Below are 16,806 nucleotides of genomic sequence, written 5' to 3'. Positions count from 1 at the left end.
ATAATATACTATTTAAACCCATTTTGTTTGTTTTTCATAATATATCTATTAAAACAGACTTTTAAAGACCTTTTAAATGAGCAATTCTTACATTGCCCATCTTACTGAAACATTGGACCTACACACAGGAGCTCCTGTTCATAATCTGAGATGAACCACAGTGGATCAACTCCAGGATACTGCCTTTCTGAGGGTCAGCTTTGTTCACTTCTTCTGGCATGCCTTTCAGAGGAAGCTAAAAATGGACTGCAAGAGGTTATTAAAAATACAAAACCCTAAATTAAGAAAGTGCCCATTTTGACCAGATGGAAATGACTCAGAATGAGATCTGACTTCTTGATCTCAATTGTTTCACTTTAGTTTTAAGGCAGATTCGACTAGATACCAGCATTTGTACTTATTGTAGGATATAAGCAAAACTTTAAAGGAAGAATAAAACAAGTACACTGATGGCCATTAGAATATTCTCCTTGGGAGCAGAGCACTAGAACTGAGATCCCTACCCCTACTAACAAAATAAACTATTCTGTCAGTTAATTTTCAGAATCAATCTTTTAAATGTTCTTATCTGTGTTTTTATTTTTTTGATAAAGATTAACTTTCTAAAAATAACAGCAACTATACCCATAGCTCTACTGCTTTTCACAGCATTATTCACAGCAGAATAATCGCCATAAAATAATTTAATAGATAAATAATGGCAGGCCCAGAGGACATGATCATGGAAGTGGTAGCATAGCCTATGGCAAAGCTTTGGATGAAAATAAAGAACATTCATTTTATGATGATATTCTGAAAGAAGCTTTAATTTTATCACCTTAAAGCGGTTTGCAGTAATTAAAAAAAACAACATAATATTCCTTAACAGTAAATCTGAGATGATATACTATTACAGCATTACCAAAGCTTATTTTAAGAAGCACTTGCTTTCCTCCTAAGTAGCTCAGTAGCCAATTAACAATCATTTCATCAGTCATAGATTCCAAATTAAGATAAACTTAATTAATGCCCCAAAAAATAAAATCTATCTCTATGTTTTAACTGACATAAATGTAAAGGTTCTTCTTATAAAAACAGGATTTTTTTCTCATTTAACATGCTGTATCAAAATTCCTGCTTGCATACAAAAATAAAATCTCTTAACTTACATCATGGAGCTATCCCAAAGAGCACAGTAAGGGTTCATAGATCCCTGAAAAAAAAACATGATAAAAGTTAATCTGTGTTTTTTGCAGCTTTTTAAAGGTGTAAGAAAAACTATATTTTTCAATAACAAACAAGTTACAGATATGTCTATACAGCTAAAGTGTCTGTCCAAATAATCCTTAGCATTTAAAATAACCTTGAAAGATGTCCCCGACTGATGGGCTTTTATCTAAGAGATTAACAAAAGGGCAACATCATAAAAGAGCTACCTTTTTAATTATCAGTGCAAGCTCTTCTGTGCTTTTAAGACTCTTGACAGAAAGGCCCAACCCCTAGCAGCTGTATATTAATTATTGAACCAATTAAAGTCCATTGTTCATTGATTAATGTGGTTTTAATTGATCGTCTCCTGTTGTCAGGTATGTTATGGCAGAGATGATAAAATAATGAGAGAAAAGAAGAAAAAGAAACCTAAAGTCATTTGTCCTCCAGAATACAAGGGGATGCTGAGCATTCTTGGGAAAGTTGAGAAAACTTTATTATCACAAGCTAAAGTTATCCAAAGAAATGCTGAGATTGGTTTCTTTGGGATTTCTAAACATTGACTGCAACAGAAATAATCTTTATAATTTGCCAATTATATTACACTTGATTTGATTTGATGGCTTTGTTAACACTGCAGTATAAAACTGCATGTTGCTATACCCTATATACTTATTATAACTTCAGTTATTGATTGTAGTACCATGATAAAAGACTCTACAATGTTACAATAATATAAAATGTAAAGAAAGCAAGTGAACACTAAAAAATATGCTCCATCATGGTATCAATTTCACTATATCAGGAGTCTCCAACCCTGATCCTGGAGAGACCCAATCCAGTTAATTTTATAGGTCACCATACTATATATTACCTAGATGTAAAATTTGGGGGCTGTTTACTTAAGTAAGCAAGTAATTTGTTAAAATAAGGGGACTTGTGTCTTTGGGGGCCTGTGTAATAATAATCATGCCTGGAGGGGGCAATCATTGGACATAGGACCCCAGAAGTTTATTTTCTACACACTGGCAGTTTTTGTTGATAAACAGTACTGTTAAGTATACAGTATAATTTGTGCTCAGCAGAAAAGTGTTGTGAAGTACATGATCCCAAATAAAATGGTTATTGACTATTGATTTTTATTGACTATTTACATTTTACAGTACTGAGAAGGACATATTTGCTACTACTTTATATCCTTCAGGAATCTGGACAAAGTGCCAGGCTGGGCCACATATGACTTAAAGATCAGTATCCTTTCAGTCAAATCAGAAAAAAAAAGTTGAATTTATTTACAAAAGAAATAAAAACAAAAATTTCCATAATTGAGATTTCTATTCTCTTTCTAAATTAAACACTCTTTGTTTTCAAACTTTACCCAACAGGTTAATTGTTCATCCTGCCCCCGGAACTGACTGAGCAAGAGAGAGACTTGTGCCTGAAGTCTCATGCTGACAAGCAGCCAAAGGGAACCAATAGTTCACGATAACCAAGCAATAGCCCCGCAGCCCACAGACGGCCACTGGAATGTACAGTACAGTACCAAAAGCTGAGCCCTTTCATTACTTTGGATAACTTTGAATAGGACGCATTACTCCCACAGAACACAATATAATTAAACATTTCCAAGGGTGGTTTGTGTCTGCTATAACAATCCATTTTATTATTATCACTATAACTATTGAAAATATTAATAATAATCACAATACTTACATTAGCCAAATGAGCTAACTCTATTTCCAGGTGTGATTCAGCAATCTTGGGCTCAGGTCTCACAGTTACTGCAATGATTTTGGAATTCACAACCGTGTAGTTTCTGTGAAAAAGAAAAAAAATGCCAGAACACTCCTAAAATATTTGTGAATACATTATAAAGCAAATAAATATGCTACCCATGATAACTAAAAGGACCCATTTAATTCAAATAATAAAAATCACTGATACACATTTGGCATGAATGGACTCCTGGAAACCTTGAAGGCTTTAAGCATGTAATGCTTATCCAGATACAAACCTTCTCCTGATTTAGACATTGAAAACCATGACATTTCCCAAACTTATTGGGGTTCCTACTGAATACCTTCAAAAGTGCAGAAGCAGTTGAAAGCAGGTGGCTCAATCACACAGTTTTAAATGTGTCACAGGTGAGAGCACTTCAGATTTGAGCTTCAGCCAGGAGCAGCCTGACTGATGTTTACTGCACAGACCTGAGCAGGACATGGTTTCACGGTTCATGCAAAGGAAATAAACAAGATTGGAAAAGAGAAGCAGTCCGGGAACTGTCTGACGTATGACTCACTTCAGAGTGCACTGCCAGGCACCCGGAACCCAAGAGCAATACTTAAGTACACTTCAGTCATTCATCACAAGGTTCAACTCCCCCAACACTCAGCTAAAGGAAAAGACCAACCTTCTAAAAATAGCAGTGACTAGACCCATAGCTCTTCTGTTTTTTATTTTATGCTTTCATGGTTATTAAACTAGACTTGTTTCCAAGGTAGAGTGAAATGACACAAAATATGAAACACCTGTCCTTAGCATAAAGAGGAATGGCTGTTTGGCAAAAGATAACTTTTAACTGTTGTAGTCACAACTGTAGAACAATCCTATAAATATGATTCTAAAATCTTAAGGAAAATAATTTCAGAGTCCTGTCCCTGTAGTGATGAACTTTACAATTTGAATTAAGTTTTGGTAATGGGCTACCAAAAGGCAGATTTATTTATTCTATGACAGGAATTTGTATGTTTATGTGACTTTTTCCAGGTGATCCGGTTTCCTGCAACCTCCCACAGACTTGCTGGTTATGTTCATTGATGTGTGTAAATTGTCTGAGTGTGTGTCCGTGGCCTGAGATGGACTGGCGTCCTATCCAGGGCTTAGTTCTGCCTCGCACACTCTGCTTCTGGATAGATCTGGGTTGCTTTGACCCATCCCAAGAATAAGCGGATTTCAGATGATGGATGGATAACCTTTTACATGAAATCAACAAATACAAATCATTACGGATACAAATCCTGGAGGAACACTTACTCTTTTAAGCTTCTAAACACAATGCAATGTGCTTTACTTTCAATTACACAAATGACCAGATGTGTAATTCAAATAATCCGAAACACAAAGCTACCAGAGTCTTATACAGAAAAGCTGAAGTTTAAACTATGCAAGAAATTTGTGTTGATGAAGCAGACATCATGCAATAGTCTAGTTAGATGGGCAAACATAATCATGGCTGAACAAGATCTTGGGTTCTGATTGTGTAGTTTGTGTGTGGCCTAACGTCAGGTCTGAAACAGTTGATGTTAGCCACAAACACGTTTCAATGTATTTATGAAGCACACCAATGACACCCTGCTAGTGCTGTCTGAGTTACAGTGAAAGAAAACAGTTTCAGGAATGTCTTTGAGCAATGTATAATTCTCTATTCAATTAGAATTTCAATAGATTTTTACTCTTTATAATATTGCACCAAACTCAACGCCTGCAGCACTCATTTTGTTTATTGCAAACCCATAATGGTAATAATAATCAAATTCAGATTTATACTTTTAACATTATTTGTGGCTAATAAAAAATGTCCAGGAGGCTCTAAAACCATTATTGTATAAAAAAAACAATAAAGCGTGTTTCTCTTATGTGAAGCATTTTCATAGTTAAAAATGCATTACCATGACTATCCATTAAAAGACAATTTGCTCCATAAAATAAATTTGTCAAATATTTACGGAATAAATATTTTTAAAGGCACCTTAAACAACCTTGCTGAAGGGAGTTGTATAGACTGTGAACAGGAAAAGATTAAAATAAATTCCTGTTCACTTGAACTTTTAATGTACTGTATGCAACATATGAAAAATACTTCCCCAAAAATAGATTAATTAGTTGAAACAAAAGTTTTCTAGTGTCCTAGTTGGTCTGACTATATGCTTTCCTCACAAACATAAACCCTTTATGGATATGAGGAAACACAATTACTCCTCCTTCAATTACACAAATAATCACAAAACACACAGCTCCACATGTCTGCTACTGGACAGGCAGCCTAGCTTGTTTGGTGAAAAATGTTCATTGCACAATTTCACTCCACAGCGGTGTACTGGAGTGTCAGCAGGAGCTACAGGAGCAACCTGTCACTGATATCTCTCCTGTTACTGAAGCCCCCTCTGGTGCCTGGCCTGTCTGCTGCCCTGTGGAATCCTGTGGTGAGCTGGCCAGGACTCAGCCCAGGCTGGAAGGAGTGTCATCCAAATCACTGGGCTCTTTTACTAACATTCCAGCATCCAGGTGGATGCTGCACATTGGTGGTTGTGGAGGGGAGTCCCCATTACATGTAAAGTGCTTTGAGTGGAGTGTCCAGAAAAGCACTATATAAGCGTAAACAATTATAATTAATTATAATTATTCCCCAAAAGCCCTATTTTGAAACACACGAGATAATTGCTTGCATTTTTGGATGGTTTATCATGAGGCAAGCAGTTAAAAAGTACCATGTGTACATGTGTAAAAAGTACCAAAGGCACAACTTTGTAAATCCTGTTGAATATACAGTTTTGACATTTTATGTTTATGTTAGTTTATATGTAAATGTTTCTATTTACATGTAGTTTTAAAAACTGTATAAAATCTTCTGCATTGTTTACCACTTTGGTATTTTACTTCAGAACACAGAAAATCTGCTCTATTAAAAAGGGGAGAATCTTGATCAATTCTGTGATTTAAATGATGTTTGTCACACCTTATCAAGTTTCAGATAATAGGATTTGGCCAAGTTGTATAATTTATTTACTTTTTGCATTTTGTACAAATAACAGTTGTTTTTCATCCAACATATTTGAGAGTTAATCATATTTTATAACAATATAGTGTTTGATAATGGAGTTACTAACTTGAAAGATTTGATTTGATTTCTTGATAAGACTGCAAAAAAGTAACAGGCACACATCTACTGTATAGACATACCCCCCACACCGTGTTATGGTAATTCTGGATGCAAACACATCTAATGGAGCTTGTGCTCCAGAATTCTCAGCACAACCCAGCCTCTTATTTAATCTAATGATGTGATAATTTTCTGGACTGCTGTCTCATCTTACACCAATTAAATCCAACAGCTGTTGTTTAGGTGAGGTGGATGTTTGCAGATGGTATAAGGTAGCTCAGCTCTGACAGGCACTGGCAGAGAAAAATCCCAGAGCTCCTTTCCTAAGAATAATTAGATTCCCTTTAATATTTTATAATCACCATCATTAGACTACAGTCATAGAAAACGTATTCACCATCCTATATGAACTACAAAAATATGTAGTGTAAAAAAGATTCTTATTCTTAAATAGAATCTGAAGGAAAATGAATGAATATGATAATAAAGAATATCATGCATCATACTGTATGTTCCTTTTTAACAAAACTATGTTCCGTACATGCATTTCCACATACTGTATTGGCACCCTTGATTCTCGTCATATCCCCTTCACACTAGTGTAGTTTTGACTTTTAAAAAGATCTCATTAACAAATACATGTAGCTTAATACGCAATATATATTTAAAGGCGATAAAGTGCAATTCTGTGCAGTTCTGAGTGATGTCTTTTTATGATGACGTGAACATTCATCTTGCAAACTCTTTGTTCGGTTTGCACTGTAACCAAATGGCTGTGGTGAAAATGAAGAGTCTGCACCAAGAGTACACACACTGTACATCTACAGTAGGTGTGCTTCTCACAAAGATGCACTGAGTCTTACAAAAAAAGAGAAATGTTAAGATGATGAAAGGGCACAGCTGAAGTATGAAATGAATATTTCATGCATGTGTTTACCAAGGATACACAGACAATGTGCTTTAGGCACAGCAAACACAATGTTCTTTATTAATTATTATTAGCATGGAGGAGGCAGAACTGTTACAGGTGTTGAAAAGCATTTAAAGGAAATAAAAAATGCTTTTTCTTTCATGTAAGCTAAATGATGTAAGATGCTGTACATACAGTACATTCCCATGTTTTCTACCAATTGTACTTAAGGAGATATTATGCTTCTAATATATAACACTTCCAGCAGTTGTGCCAGACAAAGATGAAGCCCAATGACTGTATAATTGTTAAACCAATAAACCTTACTTATTACATGCAAGGTTGCTTTTAACTTTATAATTTTTATAACCCTTTATAACAACAATGAAAAATAAAAATTCTAAAGCTTTATGAATAGGTGCATGCAGATCATCTAATGAAGGCTGATGAAATTGGTAAAAAGTTAAATTATATTACTGGGATATTTTGACTTTCTACATATACACAGAAACTGAAACTTATATGTTAGAGATACTTAATGACTTCTTATTAATCCAGATTGTAAAAGCTTGGAAGAACAGTTTTACAGACTTAATCCTTTCAAACTAGGATTCAGTTTAAAGAATAGACCTTTTAGAGTCACTGGGAATTGTGCCCATAGTATGATATCTGTTGTTGTAAACTTTCAATGTCTAAAATGAGAATCTAAAATTGGGGTTTATAAGTTTAGACAGGGCTTTGAAGGAATGAAGTAGAGCTTATGGAAAGTGAATTGGGAAAAGATTGATAGAGATTTACTAAAAAAGGCTTCAAAAACATAATGTTAAAGGCTCAAAATGAATTCATTCCTATAACAAAGAAATCCATGCCGAGAAACGTATGGCTTAAATTGTTTAATCGACATACTGAGAGAAACATTTAAAGGAAGCGAACGCTCTGCAGACTGTGTAAAAGGGCACAGTTGAATAGAAGAGTATACTGAGCTGCAGGCAGAGTAGAAAAATACATTGGAATTGCCAAGAGAGACAGAAAAGAATAATGCATCAGAAACAAAACTAATGCATTTTCACCAATGCTAGAACAGTAAAAGAACTATTAAAAAGAGGGAATATATAGTTAACAAGATAATAGGGCATTGATAATAGACTAGATTCTGACATACTTAGCAAAGTAGATAAAAATAGACAAGACATAAAATAGGAGTGGCTAAGGAAATGCAAGAAGACTTAGACAACATAATGAATTGGGCTGACATAAGGAACATGATATTTAACATTGATAAGTGCAAAATGATCCACACTGGTAGTTACAACATGCACTAAACATATCATATTAGTTATTCTGAATTGCAGAAAGCTACACATAAAATGGATTTAGGTGTTTCTGTAGATTTTTCTATATGCTTGTCAAGGGAATTTTGAAAAGGAATAAAAAAAGCAATGCTGTGGTATTCAGCAAAGGGTGAAGAATTTAAATCCAGGAACGTTACACTTAATGTTTATAATGCACTATTAAGAAAAAAAGTTCAAAGGGGATTGCCTTAAAAGGACAGATTAAGTGATCTTAATCATGGTCTAGAATAATGTAGACTGAGTAAAATTGTTCCACAGAGACTACCAAGTATACCCAGGTCATAATATTGCTTCTACCATGCTTTGTGCTTCCTTGGAAGCATATCCTTCCTTTGCTTTGGATGTACAAAGATAAGACAGGAGAGTTTTGAATAGATAAGACCAAGATAAGCCTTTAACAAAGTAACAGAAAAGCAAGGTGCCATTACTACTGTACAGTATATACCGAATGCTTCTTTGTAATCCTGAAATCTCAACATCCTTTTATTCTCTTACATTTCACTTTAGGAAGGAAACTATTTTCTTAATTTCACAAAACATGTTCTGTATTTCCTGACACTCCTGGAATATCTTGAAGTTAGAATTATTTTCAGAATGTCAATGTGATCCCTCTGGGTTTCTACAGGAATGTGTTAATATTGAAACAGCACAGGGTGCCCTTTCTGAGTTAACACCTTCACAAGCTGGTGCCACAGGGCGGGAAAACTGGATTGACAGTCCAGCCATGAGGATTAGGCCAGACAGTTGGCTTGTCCTCAAAACATTGCACGCTTCCCTAGAGAATTTTCATTTTCCATTTCAGGAAGACAGCCATTACACTATCGCTATATTCCTGCATCTACTACAAATGCCTAGCCAGTAAGTCTAGCAATGAATAGGTGTTTTTAACAAATTAGCAACTAGATATCATATACAGATATGAACACTTGTCATCATCACTGAAAAAAATAATTCTGTTAAAGCTGTAATAGTAGGTCTAATAAAAATAAGCATTTAATGCATATTGTGCAAAATGTACAACATTTGATTTTAGATTAATTTCTTTTAAATCAAGGTTTTTTTTTCTCTGAACTTAAATGATGCTCTGTGCTTTTTCCCTAATTTAAATCTAGCAACCTGTTTCTCTGAGCAAATTACATGAACCATTAATCATTCACCCTCAACAACAAAAATAATTATCTTTAAGTCTAACAACATTTACTAAAATTTCAGAGCAACATTTTAGCTTTAAGACATAAATCAGACCAAAAACTACTATGTTATAAAGTAATATAATATAAAAATATACCAGTATCAGTGCTATCGCTGTGTCTGTTGAAATTCAGCAGGACAAAAAAAACAGCAGGATGGTGTAACCTCTTTATCTATTCATGTCATAATTGACACTATAAGCAGGAATTGCCATAATTTTAATGTAATGTGCAGCTTCAACAAGACTTTAGAATATTTTTTTTTATTTTAGGATAACTCACACTTCTATAAAAATCCTCCTTGCATTTTGTCAGAAGTAATGATTTTTGTATTGCCACCCTTTGTCATATGTGATGAAGTATATTTGAATACTTTAACATTCTGCTGTATCTTAAATGCCTTACCTTGGGGATGGCAGAATAAGACCTAGGTTTTTGTAAAGTACAGTTCCAAGAATAAACACTGTTGATCCATCGAGTTCTGCAAAAAGAAAAAAAACAGTAAGACTGGGTGAGATAACTGCACTGCATGAGAAGTATTTTCAATGTGTCCAGGAAAGTAATTTCATGTTACCTTCAGACTGTGGAATGAAGATCCCTTTTGGAATAACAACCTTGTCTTCAGAGTTCCTTGCCCAGTCAACCATACCCTTCCTGCCTTTCATTGGGAAGTTAATGTCTGTCAAAACTGACACTGCTGGAAGCTTCTGTATGCTCGCCACTGGGAAAACAAGAGGACACAGTGATTAGAAAATGTGATGTATCAAATCTACATGCTTATTTGTTCTCAAGCATAATAAAGGAAAACAAAATTTAGGATACACAACTTTAACCCATAATTACCACTGAAAAATACACTTGATTAATTAGTTATCTACTGTATAGGTAATGAATTAGCTCTGTCACAAACTGAGGTGCACAACCAGGATATTTACAACCAGCACGTTGCATAATAAACATTGATTAAAACATCTGACATCACTGCGAACAAACCTACATGCTCATCAATAATCACTGGGATTGTGTATCACACAGAGTATCCCGTATACAAGTTCATTGAAGAGATTTACATCAACAGGGGTATTTCTGATGCTGGCACCTTTAAGACTCTGGCAAAGGCTGTCCAGATCAACACTAACCACACTGCCAAATCTCAAACCCTGTGCGTTACAGGAAAACAGACAGTGCCCGTCAAGTGCTGGAATTGTATTTTGTGATCGGTGGGCGGGTAGAAAGAAAGATATAATATGGTCCGAAGCACAAACACTACTCTTCTCCACAACCGATACATAAGAGAGAAACAAAAATATTTATGTTCTCTATGCCAAGATAGTGGGAGCTACTGCTTCACATAGTGCCTGCGGCACTGAAAAAAAGTACCACAGGTGTTAGCAGATGGTTTCAGTGTAAACCTGCAGCACGGAGGAATACAGCACTTTCCCTACAGTACATGTTGCAGTCTTCCACCTGACTATCTCTGCTTTATTTCTCCTCCTGACACTTCCCTTCCTTTAACGGAAGAGGTCCCTTTGTCACAACCAGGTCAACACCTAAATTCAGACACAGAGACCCTAACTTTTACGCATTCACAATATATTCATGCACCGACACATTGTCCCTCCAGTATTACAAACTTTGTCAAATGGAGAGAGGAATGTGGCAGAATCTCACTCAGAAACGCTATTAAAATCGCTGTTTCTCTCTACATAAAATAAGGATATTGTAGGTGCTCTGGAATTAATTTTCTGGAAAAGGAAGCCTTATATACTGTTTTTAGTACCTCTATCCAATTTGTTTAAAAATGTAAATGTCCACAGAACTTACATTATGCTGTATATTATATTCCGCAAAACTTTAGAAAAGCAATACGTTTTTTTGCCTTATTAATCATGTAACACAAACATAATGTTTATTTGAAATGTTGTTACAAACAGGCTCAGAAGTAGAACTCATTTTCATGAGGGTACTGGCCTAACCTGACATAGAGAGGTTGTATTACATGCTTAGAAGATGTAGCAGTTTGCAATCTCTTTTCCTTAGCCCTCTGCGGCAGTACGCGGGGGCGTATCCAGTCCCCTCACGCACTTTCACCTGGGAAGGCGTACACACGCATTTATGTTACGCAATAAGTTCTTGTTTTGTTTTTACCTTACGCACCCTGTTCACCAGACTGAAGGTAACGCAGTACAACGGTACTCTTTCTTTTTGCCTTTTTGCTCCCTGCTAACTGCACACCGGTGGTTCAGTCCCCCTACCCGGGGAGTTGACTTTTTACCCGTGCTCGTCGCGGCTCCTCCCACTACACCCTGTCACATCTCCTTACAATAATAAGAAGAAATCCTAGCAACTGTATATATGTTTCCGACGTAAAGAATCTCAAAGCAATCTACACATAGGATTGAATACATACTGTTCCACGCAAAAATGATACATTAATACATTTGCTTCATGAAATGAATTACTGGGAAAATTTAGAGAAGCCAGATTGTACAAACCCAGAATGGAATTTACTCAGGCCATCTGAATGGGGGCATTGAATTGGAAAGTCTGGTCTAGAGGTAAGAGCACCACCTACTGCCAATGGCAAATGACAAATGGTTGTTAGAGGTACCTGTTAGAGCACATGAGCAAACATAACGTGTACATGCGTAAAAGGTGCTTCAGTCTGTACAGCACATCAATGCAATGACAGCCTTGAGCTTCTCTGATAAATCCTAGGTCGTGGTCTTATTTAACAATTGCACAATACACGCTTGTAGAAGAATCCATATAATGCTTGCTTTGGTCTGTGTATTTAAACAAAGCTCTCTTGGTGGCAGAAACAAATGCTAATGGTAATCCCTGTCGCTTTACAGATTAAAGAAAAGAATATTCCGTGTATTGTGCATTCTACACTTTCACTTAATTCTTTCCTTATACAGAAACAATGCTATGGATAATTCTATTTTCAACTATAACATGAAGCCATTTTGTTAATCCTGAGAGACCTGTGCTTTGTAATAAAAACTGTTGCCTTCTATGGATGTAATGAGAGAGGCAAATTACATAAATGAAGTCCTGAGTGAATGAGCGATTCAGACTGAACTGGTAAATATCATTTACTACAACAATTCACATTACCTTCTTATGAACAGTACATTTTATCTTCAATTGTTGTCAACAAAAATTCGAAGATTCTCTTCAATGTGACTTTCTTATAATGTACAGTACGAACTGTATATTGTAACGCCTGAATGTCTCTGATGATCTCTTTCATACTACACTATGTCACTGTAACATGATGGATACATGTGCTACAGTTCACCTTCTAAGATGTATCCCATATAAACACGCCATGTCACCCATACTTATTTCAAAATGCCTCATATGAAGCATTTAAAGAACATAACATCATTGCCTAAATTTAAAGTTTATTTTAACTACCCCATGTAATGTTTTCTTTTAAATTATACTTGCACTGCATTTAAAAAAATGTTTCGGTACAGGTTAGAAGCATCCTTTCAAAAACTATTACGGTATATTTATGGAGAAAATTGCTTGCTGGAAAACATGGAAGAGAAGTCTGAAAAGAGCACTGGCTGCAGAGCTGATGATCTTCACTACCGCCCTCTGAGACCACTAAGCAGCGCAGGCCACTGAGCTGACAGTTTGGATTGCCCTGGGTTTAATGGGATTCATACAAGCTTCTCCTAACAGCACAGAATTTATGAGTTGTCTGCAGGCCGGTGTTTGGAGTTTTGCAGACTATAAACTGCCTGTGTGGAAGAGAAAACTGTCGAACTCGGAGTGATTCATTCAATCACTCTCACTCCTAGGCAAAAAATATCAGTGTACAACTGCTACTGTATGTCTTCATTTTCCCATAACAAGTATTTTCATTTCCCAGTGCTCCTTATGTTGAAAGCGAAGCTCTTAGGGTTCATTTTAATATGATATTGTCCCTATTCTGCATCTTCCTAAGTGGTTAAACCAGTTAGTTTGCTTCCCTGGATACAGGTTGAGCACTGTGGCCATGGGTTCGAGCCTGGGTCATGTTATTAGACGACTGTGATCAGAATTCCCTCAACTGTGGCACACAATTGGCTAAGTGTAACCAAAGCTCTCAGAAACACAGTAACCCCTCTGGAGGCGCCAGGATTACAGGCACGTGTTACTGCCCGAGGGGTACAGTATTTGCTCCTACTTCACTTGTCATTGACCCTTTGGTACAGAGCTGGGTTAAGAGATGCAAAGTAAGACCAGAGAAGCCTGCTTACATCTCCTCACTCTCCCTTGCGTGTGGATGAGGGGTTTGTGGCTGTAAGTCAAGGTGTGAAAAACAGAACTGGTTATAACAAAAATAATTTTCAATTTATTGTAAATAAAAAATAAAAATATTGTCTCCAGTAATGCCACAATAGCATTCATTTTCAACCCAGGGAATGTTTTGCAGGGGATCGTATTGAAGTCTGAATATTATAAAGATACAGGATGCTTTTACTATGTAGAGGGAGGTTCAAAGCACCAGATGTTCACTGACACATGGTTGCAAAAGCATTAGATGCAGGCATATTGTACCAAACTGCAGGGGGTGCATCTGAAAAATGAGTGTCTTTCAGGGTGACTGTAGGTAAATGAGCTGTATTTATTGCTAGTGGTAAAAAGCTAAAAAGCAATCATTATTGGGAAATATGATTATAAAAAATAAATGGGTTATCTTTAATTTTGCCAGGACTTTCTCACATTGTTTTTCAGTCTTTTCTAGATTGGAGTTTTTCAGAAAGCAATCTGTATTTGGAATTAAATCTTCAAAAATCACCAAAAGGTGTGGTAGCGCCTTCACTGGTGTTTAGATATCTGGAAAGCTAAAATGTATTAAGACTAAGGATTCAAGAGAGAGCTAACTTAATTTCCAATGAGCAGAAGCACAGATCAAATAATGGAGGTTTTTAAGGGGAAGGTCACTGAATGCTGTCAGAGAGCAATGTTTCAGGAATAACAATAGGAAAGTTAGCTTTGGAGCAGTATATTGCAAGGCGTGGATGAACAGGATGAAAAGAAGCAAGTAGATTAGAATACAGTACCTACAACTAAAGAACCCTGTTGCAATAAGTAGTTTCTTTGTTTGGTTTATAGTGGTTTACCTGTCTATATTCCCTGCATAACAAAGCAACACAATTCTATTACAAACAAAAATGGCTGGAGACTTTTTGCAGTGAAGCCAGTACCTGATGTTTTACTCCCTGCATGGGACCTTTTTTAACAAAATCAAAACATTACATTGAGATATCACATGTTAGTGTTGCATGTGTGCGCCCTGTGATGAACTGGCGTCCTGTCCAGGATGTATCCTGTCTCATGCCTGTTGCTTTGCAGTATGGGGTAGGATTCTCCCACAGTATTGGATAAAGAGGTTAGAAAATTGAATTATAGATACTGATATGTTGAACCAATACAAACAAATAGAACAAAACCAAAAATTAGTGGATTAGGTAAAAGCAATTAAATGCAGAAACAGTTTGCATAGATCAAGCACTATTATCATGTTACCACCTGAGACTCACTATCAGTCTGGAAAGGCTGGAAATCCCAAAAAAATACGTTGACAGTAATTAACGATCTTGTTCTTTATGTAAAATACTGTACTGATGCAAAACCTCTTCGAACACACAGTACAGTAGGTACACAGAACTAAAACATTAGACGGTCCCTAAAGTTAGATGTTTTACCATTTAAAAAAATACAGGGTCACTGGGGTGCCAGAGCCTATTCCAGGGAGTATCCCTAAAATTATTAAAATTAAAAAAGTGAAACAAATAGTTTCTTTGGCTTATTATATCAACCCAACCTGCGAGAAGAAGTAAAATGATAAACTTACTCATAAAGAGAGCTTGATAGCCCAAGGAATGAAATACTCACAGAAATATGAGTCACTTTTCGCAATCACAGCACTGGTGACCTTTAAAAAATAACAGTTTTTTTTTCACATCGGAACACTAAAAATCAAGGAATTGCAGGAGTGCTCTCCTTTTCCAACAAAGACCTATTGACAGCATCCTGATAGGCCTAAATTTATCAGTTTCATCTGTTTTGATTTTTTCTTTCATGAATAACTGAACGTCTCTATTAAGAGGGGAGTAGCAGAAGCAATACCTTTTACTGAATCCTTAAAGGGAAAAACCACACAAAAAACATTAAGCTGTCTATATGCTTTCTGCAATGACTAACTATGCAATGAGTCATGAAGCTGTGTCATATTTGGAATTGTTCATAGCTTGCCTCTTCAATAACAGAATGAAAATAATTTCAGAACATTACCAGCATCCCACACAGAGAAATACAAGAAAAAAAACTAGATTCCTAGTTTAAGCAATTAATTCCAACAAACCCACTGTCCACAGGCTGTCAGGAAATGTGTAAAAATGTGTTCAATGCAGCATTTTTTTCCCACCCCCTCATTCCTAAGTACCTTCTGACTCTACAGTCATAGTGGGTCTGATACCACGGCAGCAGTTGGCCATTAAAATCTCCTACAATGTGAACAAAATGTGCTTTTCAAATGAAAATCTGAATGTATAAGGGCCTACCAGGAATTACATTAATGTTAAAAAACCCTGACCCAGAATTCATTGAAAAGTGATGTTTTCATTGTTAAGGTTGCATATTTTATTATTATTATGATGATGATGATTATTCCTTACACTTATATTGTGCTTTCCTGGATACTTTCCTAAAAGCACTTTACAGTTAATAGGGATTTCCTCCACCACCACCAGTGTGCAGCCCCACCTGCATGATGTACCAGTACACTCACCACACACCAGCTGTCAATGCAGAGGAGAACAGAGTGATGATTATTGGTAAAAAAAAAAAATTGGTCAGGGTCAATTAGAGAAACACCTCTACTCTTGTCAAGAAACACACCTGGACTTTTAATGACCACCACCAGCCTAAATTGTCCTTGCAATTTTGCTGATAGAATTTCTTTAAAAATATTTTTTGTATGAATATCCATCTATTGTATCAGATGCAGCTAATATGGGTAATCATTTAGGTATGAATAATGTTAAACATTCAAAGAGGTGAACAACACTGACACATAGAAGCTGCAGCAATGTAAACAGAAGCCAGCTCATAGAGCCATACTCAAAGTTATGACATGGAAGTTCTGTAAATAAGCCTAAAGAATAATGCTCTGCTTGCTGAAATACATTGACAGACTTGGTATGCCATTAACCAAAATCTGTCTTGAAGCTTATAATGAGAAATGTATGCTGTAATGTGGTTTTAAAAAATAACATAAGTGGA

At 36.0% G+C, this 16,806-nt stretch overlaps 1 protein-coding gene across 3 annotated transcripts in view; it reads right to left on the bottom strand.

Annotated features, from left to right (window-relative positions):
- Positions 1-16,806, bottom strand: part of adgrb3 (adhesion G protein-coupled receptor B3) — a 179,555-nt gene that overhangs the window by 56,047 nt on the left and 106,702 nt on the right. For all 3 annotated transcript variants that reach the window (XM_088609774.1, XM_088609775.1, XM_088609777.1), the window contains 4 exons: positions 10,094-10,240; positions 9,925-10,000; positions 2,902-3,004; positions 1,149-1,192 (listed from right to left, as the gene is read on the bottom strand). In XM_088609774.1, the coding sequence (XP_088465900.1) occupies positions 1,149-1,192; positions 2,902-3,004; positions 9,925-10,000; positions 10,094-10,240 (370 nt within the window). The remainder of the gene's footprint in view (positions 1-1,148; positions 1,193-2,901; positions 3,005-9,924; positions 10,001-10,093; positions 10,241-16,806) is intronic.

This window comes from Lepisosteus platostomus, chromosome 17, assembly GCF_059453375.1.
Source record: "Lepisosteus platostomus isolate fLepPlt1 chromosome 17, fLepPlt1.hap1, whole genome shotgun sequence".
Lineage (NCBI taxonomy): Eukaryota > Metazoa > Chordata > Actinopteri > Semionotiformes > Lepisosteidae > Lepisosteus > Lepisosteus platostomus.
This window is presented reverse-complemented; position numbering and strand designations above follow the sequence as displayed.